The sequence below is a fragment of the Lepisosteus platostomus genome, chromosome 6 (genome assembly GCF_059453375.1).
Source record: "Lepisosteus platostomus isolate fLepPlt1 chromosome 6, fLepPlt1.hap1, whole genome shotgun sequence".
NCBI lineage: Eukaryota > Metazoa > Chordata > Actinopteri > Semionotiformes > Lepisosteidae > Lepisosteus > Lepisosteus platostomus.
This window is the reverse complement of record NC_142616.1, coordinates 29005502-29024437: the sequence shown is the minus strand read 5'-3', so window position 1 is coordinate 29024437 and position 18936 is coordinate 29005502. Positions and strand designations below refer to the sequence as shown.

Here is an 18936-nt window from a genome sequence, read left to right as displayed (position 1 = left end):
AATCGATATAGGTAGTGGTTTGTGATTTATACTTTCATTTTTTTTATTTGTTTTTAAATAATTGTCCTTATTTTCTTGAAAAACCTTTGTAAGGAAGATGAGACGCTTATTTACAGTAGACTGGGTTTGTCTGCATCACGGTCGGGTGGTTGGCTTTAATGCAAGTGTGGTGGAAGTACTACGCGAATAATGTGGCTGAGAGTGAGAGGGGCTTATTGTAGGAAGAAATGACAGTACTGAAGCTTCGATCACGGAGAGGAGTTGACCTCGATAATGACAATGTTTTATCCAGATTAGAGAGAGTACCCTTGAAACCTTCATTCAGCAGAGCCTGGGCTGTGGAGTGACCGTATGCTGGCTGTGTGATATGTGGGTCAGCTGGCTACGGGTACACAAGGGCACTGAGCTCACAAGCCTGTGCTCAGGGATAGTAACCTGTAGTCCACTTTACTGTGTAGCACTGAATTCCTGCCCCGATCAACTGCTGCCATATTACCGATGTTTTTCTCTTGGCAAGGAGGCGCACAAAGGGTGAACCACATCGTCATTTTGCTGCATACTGAGGTCCGGTTTATGAGTCTAGAGTGTGGGGTACAGTCTGGAAACAAGACCATCTGCTCATTAGCAGGTGAGACAGCCAGTCCCACGCTGCTCAGCAGTTTTGCCGATTCTATTTTGCCACAGTGCCTAGGAGGGCAGTTAAGTGCGTCGCGTGGCTGAAGAGTCGGAGTGTCGTGGAGCCACATGCAGTCGAACCCGGATCTCATTGATCACCTCACGGCACCTCACCAAGAGCCAGATAATGAAGCTTCTGCACACAGCACAGTGAGCGCCCTTTGCTCTGGACTCTAGTTTATTTATTACACCGTGGAAGACCTCAATACAGCCTGAGAGCTTTCACTTAACATTTCTTTCTGTTCCTTTAAGGGGACTGTGCAGCCTGAGAATCGTGTGATCTACTGTATGTGTCAGTTAAAATAAATCAGGAACAGCTTCTAGTCTGCTTAGTTTCTTTTAGGTATTTATTTCATGGTGTAATACCTTCATGCCATCACAAGAAATGAAGTACATGGTGGTAAATCTCATTTGTCAAGGTTTTTATGGTGATAGAATGTCCATTAAAGGTTTCAGGAGCACTTCTGTTGAGAGTGTTTGTGTTTTCTTGTTTCGGCTCTGCCTCTGTGAATTCTAACTAAAGGTTCAGTTCAGGGGTTTGAGAGACTGTCTTCCTGGGGGCTGGGGTTTCAGGCTCATCTGCAGCTCAACGACAGACATGGATACAGACACTCCTGGATTACAGAGCTTGTCTGAGCCTCTGAGACCGAAGAGAAGCACCGTGACATCGGAGATGCGAAAGGTCACATGAAGAAGGAGACCTGAAAGGTGCTATTGTGTAAGAGAAACTGGCAGGCTTGGGGTGTTCGAAAGGGATGTTTTACTACTGATTTCTGTTACTCTCCCATTGAAAGGCTGGCCTAGTGATATTTTTAGTTTTTGTTTATATTTATTCACAGCATTTTCAATTGCAGTTAATGCTTGTTTTGAATTGTTTACTTTACACGGAGCAAGTTATTCAAATTAAGAATAGGTATTGGTTACCAACAATAAGAAAAATAAGAATGGTTACAAACAAGAAGAGGCTTGTTTGGTGGTTAGTTTAGTATTTGAACTTTGTTTTACTATCTGTCAGAAACTCTTGTCCTGCTAAATCAGACAGACATCTTGCAGTGCGATGTCTGACGCTTAATGTTCAGTATATATCTGTATGCTGTAAGATAGACGGTAACTTTGCTGGCAGGAAGCTCAGTATTCCTGGAAGCACAAACCATCAGTCAGCTGTTGTCTTTTAGTGTCTTAAAGGTTCTGCATTTTCTTAAGCATTTTTGGAATTCTTTGCCAAGGATTGAGCTAAAGTAGGAAATGAGCAAATCCTGGCTGTTGCTGCAGCTATTTCAACTTGTGGAGCTGAGCAATGACTATGGAGCTTTCTGTAGGAAGAGAAGAGACTGCTGTGATGACTTAGCAATACTCTATCCCCCATGTTAGGCTGGTAAAGTTTTTTTTTCTGTCTACATGCAGGGCAGTGCAGTGTATTTGGTCTGTACTGAGCTATGAAAGTGTTTTCAGGCACAAGACTGCTTAATAATGTTCCACTTAAAAAGGGGAGCAAGGGACTTTGTATTTATGAAGTGCTCATTACTTTGTGTCCAGTCTGTTTTCTTGTTCCTTTTTTTAAGTTTGGCACTAATCCAAGAAGGTGAACACAGAGCCTAATGTGAGAGGACTGTCATTGAAGAAAGACAATGCTGAGAGCAGTGAGGAGGGAAATCACAGACGGTTTAAATACTAAAAGAGCTTCTACTGCTTGGATACTGTCTGGAGATCAAACTGCTCCCTATCTTGTTTTGCATGGACTCCTTACACAATACCTGTGTCATTAAAACAGTTTTATGTTGATTGAAAAAAAAATAATTTTAATTCTAAATTATGCCAAGTAGATTAGGTTATAAAAACAAGAGAAGCCATTCCTCCCATTGACCAGTATAGTAACTCTTTTATCCAAGAACCTTCTTCAGCTTCTTAAAGGGACTTGCTGAACAGGCTTTGACTTCTTATCCCCAGATGGATACCAGATTTACTTCCTTTTCTAACCCCAAGCAATGAAAATATAATGGATGAAAGGATTTTAAGATTTGAAAGATATTCTAGATGTTTTATAAGACTCAGTTTTAGGAATGACAAAATAAATCAACATTTAGGTCTCTTACATACAGTACATGTAGTTCTTTTCTAAGTGATGTGTTAATCTGGAACAAAACCTAGGTTTATACATTCGGAATGTGTACCAGCATTTGTAGATAGATACTTTATTGATCCCGTGAGGGAAATTGCAGTGCAACAGCAGCTTAACACAGACAACATAGCAACAGTGTAACAAATGATACAATAATAATACAATACGTATCAGTACAGTGAGAAGTGCACTACGAAGAGTTACTCACAGTCCAGAACACACAAAGAACGGAACAGTACACAAAAAAGTAATATTGCACAATATAAATATAAATGTATTGCACAGGTTCCTGGCAGATAATGCACAAAAACGGTTGTAAATGGGGAAAAAGAAAAAAAACAGATGTAACAGTTTACTGTTCAGTCCAGAAATGGGTCACTGTCAATGTTGCCTCTGCCCAGACGCAAGGTGGATGCGTTGTACAGTCTTATGGCAGAAGACAAGAATGACCTCCTGTAGCGCTCCCTGTCGCACCATGGTTGGATCAGCCTGTTGCTGAACGTGCTCTTAATTTCTACAAGCATGGCATAGAGTGGATGGGAGACGTTGTCCATGATGGCCTCTAGTTTGGACACCATTCTCCTCTCAGCTACTACCTCCAGGGGGTCCAGGCCAGACCCAGTGACACAGCTTGGTCTTCTGATGAGCTTGTTCAGCCTGTTAGCATCCCCTGCTCTAATCCCAGAGCCCCAGCATACCACTGCGTAGAAAATGGCGCTCGCCACCACTGACTGATAGAACATATGCAGCATCTTACTACACACATTGAAGGACCTGAGCCTCCTCAAGAAGTAAAGTCGGCTCTGACCCTTCTTGTAGATGGCCTCGATGTTCTTAGACCATTCCAGTCTATCGTCGATGTGCACTCCCAGGTACTTGTACGAGTCCACCATCTCCAAGCCACTCCCATGGATGTAGACAGGAGTAGGTTTGACCCTTTTCCTCCTGAAATCTACCACCAGTTCCTTCTTCTCTGTTACATTCAATTGCAGGTGGTTCTCCCCACACCACTCCACAAGGCTGCTGACCAGCAGCTTCTTGTAACTTCTGTTTTTGTAGAACACTGCTGTTGCACAAATTGCAGGCTTTTCTAGTTTTATTTTTCCTTTCAATTTTAGGTTGTTGTGAATGATTTAGAAACACCTCATGGTTTGAGCTGTTCCTAGTCTTTTGTCACCAGATGAAGAACCACTATGATGCATAATGTGACTCCAGGTTGAATTTGTACTGTTTTTACCAGATATGACTTTGAACAAAAATAGTAAAGTGTTGATCTCATAAGCAGCCCTCCTGTTTAGCCTCTAACATGGAGCCAGAGGCTTGTCTGGCTGTGTTGTGGATTTACTTCAGTGCTTTCACGTCGTTTCTCTTGAAGATCTTTCTCCCCTACAGAAATACGATGTCTCATGTCAGCATTTTCTTATTTTGATTTTGCGTTTCTGTCTTGTCTTAAGCCATGCGTGTTAAATCTGCTGCTCGGCTATCAGTACACAAGAGGAGATGATTCTTGTAACCTCACTGATTTATACTGCAGTGTACTATACTTCATGAGCACGTGAAGAACCCGCGGCTTCAGACTGGCACATTGGCATAAAGTACACAGTGGAGATCATGCAATATTAAGCTAGAAAATATTAACAAAAGTGCCCCAAATGACAGGGGTCATGAAAAAGTAAAATACAACGAATTCATAATCTGATGAAAACAGGCATAGCCGTAAAAAATTGAGTGTGCTAGCTTTTGAAAGGACGGGAACGGCAGGGTGATGACAGCGAATGAGGGTGTTTGTGAATGAGGGTGTGTGCCAGAGCCACATCCATTTATGAAAAAGGTGCAGTGTGAGTCATGGCTGTGCTCAGAGGTACTGGGAGCTGTAGGACCGGAGCCGGGACAAGCCCAGGCACCGACTCTGGCTTTGCCTAACAGCACCTTCAGCACAAGCCCCACCCTTCGTAAACTGCGGTCAAACACAGCCCTGAAAAATCTAGGATGTAACCAGGTGCGTTCCCATGCTGCCTGCAGTACAGCGGATACAGAAAAAACTTGGTACACTGATCCTTCCAGCTCTTTCTTGTGACCGAAGAAGCTCCGTGTGATAGATACCTCGTGGGGTATGCCACTCTTCATGCGTCTCCTGTACAGAGCACTTCCATTTACAGGAGAAGTGGTTTTTCCTTTGTTCAAATAAGTTGCATTGTGTGCATCTATAAAAGCCCTTGCCGACTGAAGAGTGACTCGTGAACTCCCAGAGGAGACCTCAATTTTACATACTGTAAACAGTAGCACTTTACACAAGTGTGTGTCTGACCCTCCGTGCTGAGACAGCATGCTCTGGAGTGTGTGTGATTGTAATGGTAGCTAGTAAGTTCAAAATTGTAAAGCTGTAACCTCTTACATTCATTTGGTAAAATGCATTGTAGTGCTATTTTGTAGACAACCGCAAGCATAAGCTGGCTTTTGAGAAATACATCCCTGCCGTGGAGCTCAGATACAAGACATACTGATTTAACTCAGATGTCTCATTGTCCAGCTTTAATTTTGTGAGTGAAAATAGACAGGTGGCAAAATGTGATCCTAGAGTCATGTATCATGCAGCATGTAATGCATCCTGTCTCTTTCCTCTCTCTGCAGACCAGCCCTCCCTTTGCAGATCAATGAGCCTGCTTGAGGCTGATGGAAGAGAAGGCACTCAGCAAGCCCAGCATGGTCTCCAGGCTTCCCAAATTTGGTGTTCGGCCTCCAGGGTCCAGCCTGCTACCCAATGGCTCTGGCTCTGACCAACGTAATAGTGCTCCTGAGGGCAAGGGGTGTCCTGCAGCCCGGCAGAATGGAGTGGTGCGGATGTCCTCCTTTTCTCTGAAGTGGAAAAAAGGCAGCGGAACTTCAAGCTGCCTGACGAGCCCCGAGGAAAATGCAGATTCTGTGGAGAAAGTAGAGGAGGGAGGCAGCGGTCGGCTTCAGCAGCAGCAGTTGGTTCCAGTGAGAGAGATTAAGAAGCCCAGCGCTCCAAACATCAAGTTACGGAAGACAACTGGCGCCTCAACAGCCCCCAAACCTGTATCCCAGGCATCCAGTGCTGGCTCAAGAGGGGGCTCGATCGCCGGCCGGCCCCTGTCTGGACAAAATTTCTATAGCAGCAAGGCAGGTTTGAATGGCCTTGGTAATGGTAGCACTAGCCGGTTTGGGTCGGGTTTGCAGAGGCCGAGGGCCAACTCGGGCTCGGCGCGAAGCAGCTCCAGGGAAAGCCTTACCCAGTCCAGCGACAGCCTCAAGTCCCTGTGTCTGGACAATATTGTGCGCTCCCAGAGTTTCTCCCACTTCAAACAGCTCCCCTCCCCTCCCAGCCTGTCCATGACCCGCTCCTACTCTTTCAACAAGGCAGTGGAATTGGCCAAACCTCTTGCAAACCCTCAATTGCACAACAAAACTAAGCCTACCACATCTGCTCCTGTCCTGCCCAATGGGAGGGGAGGGGGAGGAGGAGGGCCCGCCAGGGCCCCTTTGACACGTCCAGTGGGTAACTCCAGTACCGCGCCCTCCCATGGCGCCCTGAAGAAACCACTGCTGCCGAACTGCATGCTGGGCAAGCCCTCGGTGCTCAGCTATAGGAAGACACGCCCCTCCCTGGTCAAACCTTCCCGTCCACTGCTTGCAGGGAAGGTGGGTGTAGAGACAGTGGCAGTTGAGGGGCAGGGAGAGTCAGGGGTTGGGAAAGGAAACCTGGAAGAACCTTCACCCACCACACCTGAGGCCAAGGACCCTGAAGACACTGAGAGACCAGAGTTCCTTGACCGGCTGCAGGAGGGGACAGCCTATACTCTGAGGGAGCAGGAATCAAACATGCGGTACCTGGGCGAGGGTCTTGAGGACATGTCCCTCTCCTCTACTTCCTCTCTGGAGCGCAATGACACAAGCGAGGAATACCTGGATGATTTTGATAACCTGGGTAATGGAGGTGGGATGTTACTACTCCCTGCCTCTGTTGAAGGCCTTCTTCAATCACAGCCTGAGATAGATGACAATGTGCCTGGGAACAGGGAGGATGGTACTCCCACACAGACGCACCTCAGTGGCTTCCTATCTGATGGCATGGACTGGGTGGAGGTGGGGCTGCCAGGTGAGGTCGGGTGTGAGTACTGGGACAGGGGTGGAAAGATACACTCATTGTGCAACAGTGACAGGCCGAGTTATAGATCTGGGATGCACAGATTTGAATCTGAATTAGGGCAGCAAGGTGAGCTCTTAATTGCCTGTTTTAATTGTTTACTTGCTAAGATGAACTAGTTTAACTCCTTATTCGAGATCTAGGCTCATGATACATGGGTAACTAGAAAACCTTTTGGACAACAGTCGTGCTGCCCTGGCCTACAGTAGGTTATTTGTGTGGAAGGGAAGGATCGCCCGTTGAAGTCAAAGAGCGATTGCCTTGTTATGTATTCCTTTTATGGCCTGTGGCCATAGAGTTGTTTTGCAGGTTTAAGTGGACCTGTAGATTTGAGCCCTTGGCCTTGCACGATTTAGCTAGGTTATCGAAAGCCCAGAATAGTGGACCATCCTGATGGCCTTTTCTTGTCAGTGATTGCCTGCAGAGTTAGCAATATGATCTACAGCTTTTTTTCCAGGCTGATGGTGTTTGTCTCCCCTCACCCCCTGCAGGCACAGGCAGTGAGGAGGGATATGGGCTATTGGAAGGGCCCAATGCTCCATTCTCTCTTTCCCCTGAGGGAGACTTTCCTGCCGGTTCGTCCCTTGAGCTCTCCCCTTCTGACAGCTCCGGGGGGACCTACATGTGGGATGAAGAAGGCATGGGGGACCCACTGGGCCCTGCCACCCACCCCTGTGGTAGCTATGATGACTCTGACATCAACAGCATGGTGAGGCCCTTCTTCTTATCTTTTGAGTAATAATGCAAGCTGTGGCTGTTGTGTGTCATAACAATGACATGTGATCCAGGCAATCTACATGCTTTAAAATATAAACGTGTCACCAATAATACATTTTTAATAATGACAAAAACACTGCAAGATAATTTTTTCCAGTGTTAAGCAATGTAGTCAAGTTGGGTGATTGACTCCCAGAGTATTTTAAAGAGATGAATGATTGGACTTTAACTCTAATCATCAGTTTCACTTGAAGAGCATAAAACTGTTGGCCTGACTAATCTTTTGACAGGTGTTACGGTGTAAGCATGAAAACGTGTGTGGGCAAAAAAGGATGCTGCTTGTTCTTGAACACAGTGTTTATGTGTTTGTGCTCAGTGCCTGTAGTCATACAACTCTACAGTTCCTTCGTTTTCTGCACTGTGCTCAGGACGGGGTGAGATTTTCTGGTAGAGTTCAGCAGGCTGTCAAAAAAGTAGAACTGGAAGCATTTCTAGGTTTCTGACCAAGCTGGAAATCGCCAGTTATTTTTTTTTTTATTCTTAGTTCTCCAGCAGTAACTCGTGTATCTGGTCAGGAGGCAATTAGGTATGTTGACATGCTCCCATCGTTTGACACGTTACGAGCTCCATGGTGACCGGTAGGAGAGCTGGCACATCTCTCAGTGATGTCAATACAAGCCTACATGTGCCCAGCAGTTCTCATATGTACTGTAAGTCACTTTTGCGGGTGTCAGCGGAGACATGCTGGCCTGGTAGTTTAATCTCAATCATGCCCCAAAAACTTAGCCTGCGCCCCCCAGAAAGTGCCTTTACTCGCCGAGTCTTGCAGGAGGTCTGTGTAATGTTTACACAGTAATGTACTATAGTAATACATCTGGTCTTTGACTGTTTCAGCCATGTGGACAGGGCTGCAGATGATCCTCATGTGACCCACCTCACTGCACTCAACTTACAACTCTAAAGATTAGAAAGATAATTTAAAAGATCCCGTGACACTGCGCAAAAGAGTTGGAGTTTTAATTAATTCCCATCTGGACTTTCAGTCTTCTCTAACTTATTCCCTTAATTCTACTGATGCAGCTATTTCTCACTCCTGCACCTGACCTGCTTTCTTATCCTGTGTGAGAAAACATTATATAAATTAATTCAATCAGGTCACCTCCTATATATGAAGCACTTAGGGTTCCCCTGGGTTTCAAGGCGCTATACGAATGTAAGAAAAATATAATAATTCTGCCCTTTAGACTTCTTGGACAGCAACTGCTATAGTTAAAGTGTATGCTGGTGCTAGTCTAATATAACAATTTCCAAATCCAGTTAATTGCAGGATTTTGTATCTTAAACCTGTTGACTGATTGATAAATTGATAAATATTTTGTAATTAAGGAGGTAGCTGCACTGGTGTAACATCTGACTTGTCCCTCATTCCATTTATCCTGTCAGTCAGTTGAGTGGTATCATCTTCCTGGAAAATAATTGGTTGTGGCCCTAGACGATTTCCGGCAACTGACAGGCTTTGGCCAGTTGTTTCTTGTAACAGTAATAATTTCAGGTTAGACAGAATCACATTTTCCGTCTGGAGACTGAGGGCAGTCGCACAGGATGATATTGCAGTTGCACAGCATCGAGGTTTACTTGTAACACCTCTCCCCTCACTGTCTTATTAACTGCATGTGGTGTGTGCCTGCCTGCCCTTTAAGGTGTCATTAAATGGCTTTATAAAGGCACACTCTCTTAGGATCTCACTGTGTTTTTAGCAGTTCTGAAACAGACTGTATCATGCTGTAGTACGGTCTTTTTCTGTATTCAAATACGCTTCATTCACTGTGCTTAATTGACTTCTATAAAGAGCATAGTTGTTTTCTTTCTTTTACCTGTTTTCTCATGTTTCACTGGAGTAATTGTATTTGTAGTGTACTTGGTGGTAAGAGGGGTTTGAAACCATTCATGATAAGACGTATTTACATAATAATCACATGGCAATGTAGCTGCAGTATGGAGTTAGAGCTCTGGACCCATACAATAAATGTCTGCTGTATTAATGGGTACAAATAGGAATTTCTTTGTGTCAGACTATTATTATTAATTATTTTACTATTATGTGCTCACCTGGGACAATTGACAGTTGCACACAATCAATACACATGTGCCTAAAATAGATATCATGATGTTGCAAAAAATTGCAAACTTCCTGTATACCAGCATCAAAAAGATAACATGATTCCAGATCTTCCCAGAAGTTCAAATGCTTCAGCACAAAAGGACCCTGTGTACCGGAGACCACAACCTGTTCAGCTGTCTGGGATGGAAAAATCTGAGCTGTTGTGTCTGTACAGGTGTTTGATGCAGAAAAGAATCCTGAAGTGGTAAACATGCAAAACTTGATTGCTGTGCTTTGATGATTCTCTTAGAAAGAGATTGAAACTGATACCTGGTAGTGAAAGTGTTAAATTGTTTTATACCTTCATCCTTTTCTCAGCCTTTGTATTCTAGAGCAGGCCTGAAATCTCTTTCTTTGTACTCCAGGCCAATGTCAGGTTGTTTGCAACCAGGGCTGATATTAATCAGATTTAGAGAGATTTTCTTACATTCAATCTGGTTATAGGTCAGCTGTGTACAAATCCCCTTGAACTTCTTTACTTACATAACTGGGAGCTTTGTCGTGGATGGTGATGAAAGGTCTCTAAAAACTCCTCTCTGCAGGGCCTCAAAAAACATCAGCAAGCCGAGATGGAGAGACTACACTTTCCGTGCGCTAAGGGCGACACCTCTTGGGCAACTGGCGTCAAAGCAGACTTATCTCAAGACCATGCATGACTGTGCTTGTTCAGACCTAGAAACAAACATTTCCACGCCAATGCAAATCGACTTTAGTCAAATAACTAGTTGTGAGTAAATACAAGCCCAGGTGTATAAGCTCTTATGGTGCATTAAAGTAAGGAAAGTTAAATCTGATGAACTGGCTCTTTAGCGCAAAATGTTTATGGATGTCAACATTGATTCTCGTCTGAAGAAACGTGCAGCGCAGGGGTCTAGTTCTGACGAGCAACAGTAAAATAAAATGCAAATCAATGAAAACAAACAAAAACGATCGATTTCCTTTTTTATCTTTAATGCCTCTTAGTGAGAGCTCAGCGTGCTCAGAGTCTTGGACATTAATTGTATTTCAATAAATCACCCTGTACAATGTAATGCATTTTAAGTCTGGACAGGAATGCTGAAGCTTTCCCATGTTTTTGCTGTTTAGTTCTAAATATTTGTGTTTCAGTGTCGAGTGGGATGTGCGTGGAGTGTAATACTCTTGGTATATTTTTTCTTTGTTGTTTCATTGCTGTTTTCTGGCCACAGAGAAAAACTGCTGAGATCCCAAGACAGCAGGCAGCCTGTTGGAGCGGATCTCATCTGTCTGGTCAGTGCAGGGTGACTGCTGCCCCTGAACTGTAGACTGCTGTGCTCACTGATGAGATTCTGATCTGAACTCCAGACACAATAGGCTTAAAACTAATAAGCTTTCTTTTCCTGTTTTCCCTTAAATGTGCAGTAGGGCTTCCTCACTTACCAGTGGTAATCATGTTGCACTGTTTGAGTGCTAACCTAGACTTCAATGCAACGGTAGCAGCTGTGTTTTGTAATCTGGTGTTTGTGAGGTGCTGAAGGTGGCTGTCCGAGCCAGATTGAAAACGGGCCGCTCTCCACTAGCTATAGTGGATAAACGGCACATCAGTCCACTAGGGGGAAGCAGAGCCCCATTCTTGTCCTGTAATGGATTTGAAAAAAGGAAACCGCGAACGACACATTGCATATCCCAGTAGAATTGAAACTCTGGAAACAAAGCATGTAATGTCTTTATCTTGTGTTGTTTTTTTAAAGAAGATAATTTTCAAAATATGTGAAGATTGTAGTGCTGAATTTAGTTACTCTGGCAGTTAGACAACCCCTGGAGAAACAGTTGTGAAGGAATCGTGAGCAGCAGATGCTGTTTATAATTATTTGATAAAACTGTAATTAGTTAATGAATGCATTTAAGTGTTATTATTTTTATTTTTTTAACAACTGTTTCAGTAACAGGAAACGCCAGAGGGCATGACAGTGAAATAGTGCTCTTTGTGGTAGAATTATTTGGTTTGAACTTTTTATTGCTGTGCCAACCATGACGTTTAACTGTAGTGTGTTTCAGTGCTATTTAAAATGTGTGTGACCTGTTTAATATAGCATCTGGCAGTAAAGAATGCCAGAACACCTACCTTTTGAGTGCTAGGTCACTCGCAGTGACCTTGTCTCTTCAAACTGGTTGTTAGAAGAGTACCTTTAATGTCCAGTGTCTCCCTTTGGTGTATCTGCTGCAGCCAGATTCCAGTGCTGTGTGCATGCTCCGAGGTGAGTGGGCGAATGAGACCGTTCTTTAACACAAGCTTGTTTTAAAAGCTCTTTGTCTTGTTTACAGCCAGGGCAAGTTTGTGAACCTGTGGTCCAGGTGTGACTAAGGAAAACACATACTGGGAAACACCATAGAAAGTAATCTCTCTTGCTTTGTTGTGTAAAAAAAAATGCACAGCCAGGGAACTCTCCAGCCCTGCACAAAATTGTACTGTTTCTGAAATGTAGGATCTTAAGAATTCTTGGACATAAGTGCAAATAATTCATAAATCTGAAGCTTCTGATACTTCTGAGATCTAGTATATTAATTACTGCTAAACCCAGCTTCTTTCAAGAAACATCTGGCTAAAATCCTTGGATACAGTAGGTTAACTACCAATTGGGCTAGATGGGCCGAATGGCCACCTCTACTCTGTAACCTTTCTTATGTTCTTAGTATAAAAAATCTGCTCTAATGTTTCACTTCTCCTGAAATTGTTGCTAAAGAAGCTCCTATAGTTTTGGTCAGGAACCCCTCTCACAAGCCTAGTATGGCTGGGCGCTGTCTAGCAGTTCCATCAGACTCTTCTGCTGCAATACAGACATGTACATCTTTCCTGGAGGCAGAAGGACGAAAGACACTGTTGCTGGATGATCCATGTTGACCTAAGCAAGCAAAGGCTATGATCTGTTAAGATCAAATATTTCCAAATACTGCTGCATTTTGAAAATAACTGAACTTAACTATGCAATACTTTAGTAAGCTTTGGGGTTTTACATATTTAATGGCGTTTTTCCATTTTAAATGCGTGCTTGTTGTGTTGCAACCCTGTGAAATTTAAGATTTACATGTGGTGTACCATGAAATTCAGACATTTTTAAAAAATCACGACCGTGACAATTACAAGGCTGTGAATTTGGTGGGGTACTAGCTGTGAGGGAAGAATAGGACCAAATTGGCTCTTTCATCTCAGTAGAAGCCTGTAAGTCCCTTAATCAATTTAGGGCTCTAAAGTCTCACTTTCCCCTCTCCAGCTATATTGCTCTTATACCATTTTAGGAAATGGTCACCTGTGCAAGAACCTAGAATCAACATGTCATGCTGAAAAAATCATTTCCTAAAAATTAAGAGTGGAAGAAAATTTGAAGAAAGTTTCCAACTGTTTTGAGAATATTTTGAGACAGACAACAAAAATAAGAAAATAGTTGATTGATCATTGGAAATTGGAGTTTTGAACCACAGATTAATAATATTCTTAAAGGAACCTGGAGTTAGACCATTTGATGCCTTATACACAAGCAAGAGTACCTTAAAGTCCACTACAAATTTCACAGAGGGACAGTGCAAATCACAGGAGTTATGTGCTCATATAGTACACGATCTGCGAAGTTCTGGACAAATTGAGTCCCGTTAAGGAATTAAGCATCCTAGTCAAAGGTAGAAGAAAACTACCCTGTGACATTCTTCACACACAGATCAAATGAAAACATTTCAAAAAATGAAATTCAGAACCATCAACAACAACATTGTAGTTGCTAACCTTGCAAAGCTTAGCTTGGGACCATATGAGCATGACCTTAGTCTTGTCACAGTTTAGTTTAATAAAGCTCTGATGCATCTGTCTCAATATTATTATATAAAAGTAGTGTGTGATTTGGTCTGCAGGTAAATCTGAGTGCCATCAGCACACCAGTGAAAGCCAATATCAATGAAGATGAATAATCTGACCAAGAGGCAATGGGCAAATACTAAGTAGTGAAGGTCCCATAATCAGTAATATCACATTTAAAATTTTGAAATTGACTCATGCTAGTCAAATAGGAGTCAGACCAATGAAGAGAAGTGCCATGATTAAGAATAACAAAAAGCAGCACTTACATCCAGAAGGAGAAGATTATTTAATGATCCAGAGCCCTCAGCAAATCATTAACTACATTTAGAAGTGCCGTTTTAGTACTGTATGTCAGTCTAAAGCCTGACTGAAAAGGTTCAATGAACTCATTAGAGGCACGATGAGACTGGAATTGAGCTGCCACTGCCCTTTCCAGAATATTTGTAAGAAAAGGCAAATTAGAAATAAGGCTGTAGTTTCTAAGCATTGTGGGTCCGGGCCAGAATATTTTTAACACGGATGTGATAACAAACTTCAATCGAACAAGGACAAGACCAATTTCGGGGACTCATTGCAAATCTGAAGCTAACTGTGGGTAGAGGTAAATAAATTGGCTCAAAGACATGGGAAGTAGGTCTTATTTTAGCTATGAATTCATGCATGTAGGCTGCATTAACAGCAGTAAAATGAGAGGAACTCAAACCTGTGAGAGGGCCTAGTTGTAAACACTGTAGGAGGCTGAGATCAGCAGCTGGATATTGATGTTTTTTTGTGGTGAAAGAATCACATTAATGTATTACTTTGTACAACAGAAGGGGTAAAAGCAGATATTAGCTAGTCTGGGCACTTTATTGATGGTGGAGAAAAAAGATTACAGGATTACTCTGATTTCTCTCACTAAGACTGGAATAGAAGAAGGATATGTCTGTCTTAAGAATATCCCTATGGGACTCGTGATGATGTTCATAAGCCTGTGTGCCACTGGGAAGAACAAGCAAATGAAACAAGGATTTGTAACTCAAGTATCCATGACTTGTTTATAGGAGTTACGGTATAGAGCAATGCAATCCTCAAGCAGAACAGACTGAGCTTCACTAAGAGGAGTTTTTAAGTTCTCCTCTGTAATACTAAATTGACCACATTCAGTCTTAACTAGGTCACAGTCCATTTACTGTTAATTGAAGGTGGAGGAACTGTCTGCTCCAGTAAGAGCCTTGCAATCACACTTAGTCCGTCCAGTTTTGTGGGCATTTATTTGAACTGGAAATGTAATGTATGGCTACAGTTATGTTAGAAGGTTTAGAGAATCCACATGTATGTAGGAATCAGTGTGAAGTAAAATACTTTTGTCTTTAAGTTTACTTTAAAAACTGGTTCTGACAGTGTAGATGGCAATGACTCACTGAGCAGATGGGCAAAGTGTGTTATAACACAGGCCTGCATGAAAACAGAAAGACGTCTGCACTCCTTTTTATTAAATGGCTGTGATTGGCGGGAGATTTACTTGGTAAAGTCTGGATAGAGTAGGTTGAAAGCAATAATACTGATTTTGCCAAAACAAGTCATGTAACACATATACTGTAAGTTTTGAGTTTCTGACTTTACATCTCTTGATTGGCCTCTCTTTCTGTCCCCTGCTCCCGCCTCTCGCTCCTCCTCTCTCAAAAAAATAAAATAAAAAAGTCTTGGAAACCTGTAATTTAGTCTGGAATTGGTACCCATCTGTTTTGGCAAAAAAATTCAAAGATATTTGTCTACCCTGCAAAAAAAAGGTAAAAAATCCAATGACTGGCTCAAAATATAGATTATATAATTAAAAAAATAAAACCTAATTTTCTACTTTGTTCCCCCGCTACATTACCTTTGCTTACTGCCTTGTCTTTCTCACACCTGAAGAAGGCTCCACGGCCGAAACGTTGTGTTTTCTTTCTTCTTTTTTTCAGCATGGAATAAACCTATTACTTGTTCCTTTGCAGCCTACGCATGCTGACGCAGCTACCCACCTGAACTATACTGTAAGTGTGTGAACATTTGAAAACACAGAGCAGAAAAATAAGCCCAAAAAGTTTGAACTGGAGTGACAGTTAATAGTTTCTCAGATTTCCCCAAACTGTTGTCAATTTTAAGATGGATATTTTGCTCTGCATTCACTTTACTGAAAAGGCAACATGAATTTGAAGCTCCTGGGTTGTTCTTAGAATTTTCGTCTGCTCCACTGAATAAATGAATGACTTGGAGAAATCGATATCTGAAGGAGCAGTATGCATTTATTAATGCCGTAAGCTGATAAGCAAAATGACTGGAGTTAATATAAGCTGTACTACTAGTTTCTTTTTATTCATGATAAGGAATGAGTGAAGGGCTGACAACCTTCTCTGATATTCCTGACTGCAGTGTGAGGTTAGGACATTGACTGCTACCCTGAGCCATTGCATCTGTTGGGCCAGAGCAGGGTCACAGTTGCTCTTTTAAGAGACTTTAGTTAAACCTACTAGCAAAAGCTGTAGGATTTTCATCAACAATTGAAGCACATTTGGAGGTAATGATCTAGGGTATCATTGAAGTGCTGTGTTCTAATGGTGCACAGTTTTGTCATGTTCTCATGATCTAGCATACATACTGTACATAGGCTGGGAGGGATCTTCAGGCTGGAAGCTCAAGCCTTTCTCCTTCCCTGTATTATGTGCAAATGTGCCAGATTCTTCAGTTGGGCTCAAATGAAATCTGAACTTTTTGTTAACCCAATTGTGAAATAAATACAAAAATACAAAAAAGAAAAGGCCATCCAGCTCACAGTACTGGTTTGATTGATCAGGACCTCATCAAGCTGCGATCCTTCAAAAAGCAGTACGATGGAAAAGTGTTTCATCTGCAGTTGAAGTTGACTTGTGCAATGCGACTTTTACTGCCGGCTACTACAAATGAATCTTACTTTGTCCTGTAGTTCCTGAGACACGTGTGTATTTTCATAAATTGTTCAAGAGTGCACCTTAGATCCAATTTTTTTTTTTTAATGACAGAGGTCATGAAATCAAGTAAAGGAACCAATATATAAATAACTTGATTCTTTTATTAAGACCATTAAGCTCCAAACCTAAGATATCTCCCCATTGTTTGAGAGATCAGAGTGATAAACGTAAAGACAGAAGGGGGTTGTCAGAACGGCAGCTCTTTTTCTCTGTTGATGATCACAAACTGAGGCAGAAATTTCGTCTTGTTTGGAAAAAAAACAACAATGTATTAGAGGAAATGTACTCATTACGAACATATTCGTGCTGGTAATTGAATTTGTACCATCCCTTTCAGTGAGGAGCTATCTGTACACCCAGAGAAAGGCATTAGTGTAGTCGTAAAGATTGATGCTTGCGTTAACTTTGTCATGTACACAGCTCATGCTAAGTGAGTGGAATTGCGTTTTTTAAAGTGAATTTATTATATCTAGGATGGTAGTAAAGTAAAAGTAAGTTTAATTACATATGTGACTATGAAATAATAGGCACTGCGTTTCCGCTAATGGGATCTGTCAATTGCCTTCGTAGTCTATAATGGGTTCTGCAAAAGTTGGTGTCTCTTCCTCCACTTTGTTAACAAGATAGACGGCGTTTCTGTGGCAGAGATGAGATGTTGGGCAGAAATATGACAGTGCTGATACTGAGTATGCTTCTAATGCAAACTGAGCCTGGTAGACTCGTCACACAGTAGCCGTAGTGCTTTCAAACCTGGTGTGGACATACCTCAGAGGCTTGGTGAAACTGGACCGGCTCAACACTCTCTCAAGGCACCTGAGGTGGGAGTAGATGAAGCGGAGGCTCAGGGCAGAATCAGCTGTAGTGACGTCCCCCCTCCAGGGAACAAGCCAAAGAAAGGTTAGATTTTAGCTAGTTTAGGGAGTCATCAGAAAGGGGCATTGATTTCAAATTTGTGATCAAATTTGAAAGAAGAAGAGCGCTACCTACTTGTCCATCAACATCACTTTTAGCACCAACCTACTTTTCCTTAGAGATCTTTCCTCAGCCCTGAGCAGATCAAGACTGGCTGCGCTTCTGAGATTTGGCGATCCTGTCATATTCTGACCAGACATCCCCCTCACAGTGTAATGGTGGCCAGAAGCACCCTTGCCAGGCAAACAGTTAAAACATGCTGCATGACAGACAGATTCATTTATGGTTTCATGAGACACTGACTTCTCTATATAAACCAGTATCTGATTTTTAGAAATGTTTGAGTTAGGCATTCTGTTTTGTGGTTGGATAGGAAATGCAAATAATTTGGAATGTGTTTCTTTTCTGTCTCTTCAGTTATGTTTGTAGAACAGCCTGCAGTTTCTAAAACATAATGTGACTTGAACTCCTCTGCAGTGGTGGTCCCTGCTGTCTCTCACCTGGGTTTGTTGGCAAATTTAGTGAACACTTGGCTGATTAAGGGTACAGAGTGAGAAAAAGACTGAGAATTGTGAAAGAGCCCCCCTGTGCTTTGGCAATATTCTGTGATTCTGAGGAGTGTGTCTGCTTTTAAAGGCATAGACAGAGGAGATGGAGATAGGAAATGTGATGTTGAAGCGATAGAAGCAACAGCAGGTAAAGAGAGGACACTGATCGGGCCCAGGAAGCTTGAGGGGAAAATCTTTTTATGCATTTATTTTGGGTCTGTTTATTCAGGGCAATTTCAAGGCAAGATAAGGGCAGTGTGGAAATGCTTTTTAAGTAGAGGAAAGGTAGATTGGAGTTCTGTGATGTGGAAAACTACTTGATGGAGAAATGCCTGTATATTTGTCAAGACGGAGAGGCTTCCAGTGAATAACTGGAACCCTGGTCCTTATGAAAGCCCAGGCACGCAGACCTGTCGGAGGGAAGTCCCTCATTGTGTAGGACTGGGTGTAGCCATTTTTCACAAGGCCTACTGAGAAATTCAATTACAAAGTGTTTAATTAGTCCAAAGTGGGTCTTAAAAATGTCACAAAACGTTTAGGAGGCTTGACTTTCTTGTTTTATCAGAATAAGTAAGAACGTGGTTAAAATGCTTGTAAATGTCCTCTAAGTCAGTGGTTCTCAAACAAACTGTGTTCCGCGGGACGTCTGCATGGGTTCTGTGAGCTCTCACATAGGCTACAAGAAAAAAAAAAAATTGCTATCAATAAAAAACTGTGAGTTACGATGGCTCCAAGAAGTCAGAAAAATTAGGCATATGTTCTGAAACGTCATCTTCAAATTCACTGTCTGAATAAATTTCTGGAGCCAGAATGTACCTCAAAGGTGTCGGATGAAATTTCCTCTTCCATCTGCTCTTTTATG

At 42.4% G+C, this 18936-nt stretch overlaps 1 protein-coding gene across 7 annotated transcripts in view; it reads left to right on the top strand.

Annotated features, from left to right (window-relative positions):
• The window catches only part of ccser2a (coiled-coil serine-rich protein 2a), a 100225-nt gene that overhangs the window by 19823 nt on the left and 61466 nt on the right, over positions 1–18936 (top strand). For all 7 annotated transcript variants that reach the window (XR_015939537.1, XR_015939536.1, XR_015939535.1 and 4 more), the window contains exons 2-3: positions 5426–6911; positions 7451–7668. Coding sequence is in view for 4 of the 7 variants with exons in the window: in XM_088635201.1 (XP_088491327.1) it covers positions 5468–6911; positions 7451–7668 (1662 nt within the window). In the remaining 3 variants the exon portion in view is untranslated. The remainder of the gene's footprint in view (positions 1–5425; positions 6912–7450; positions 7669–18936) is intronic.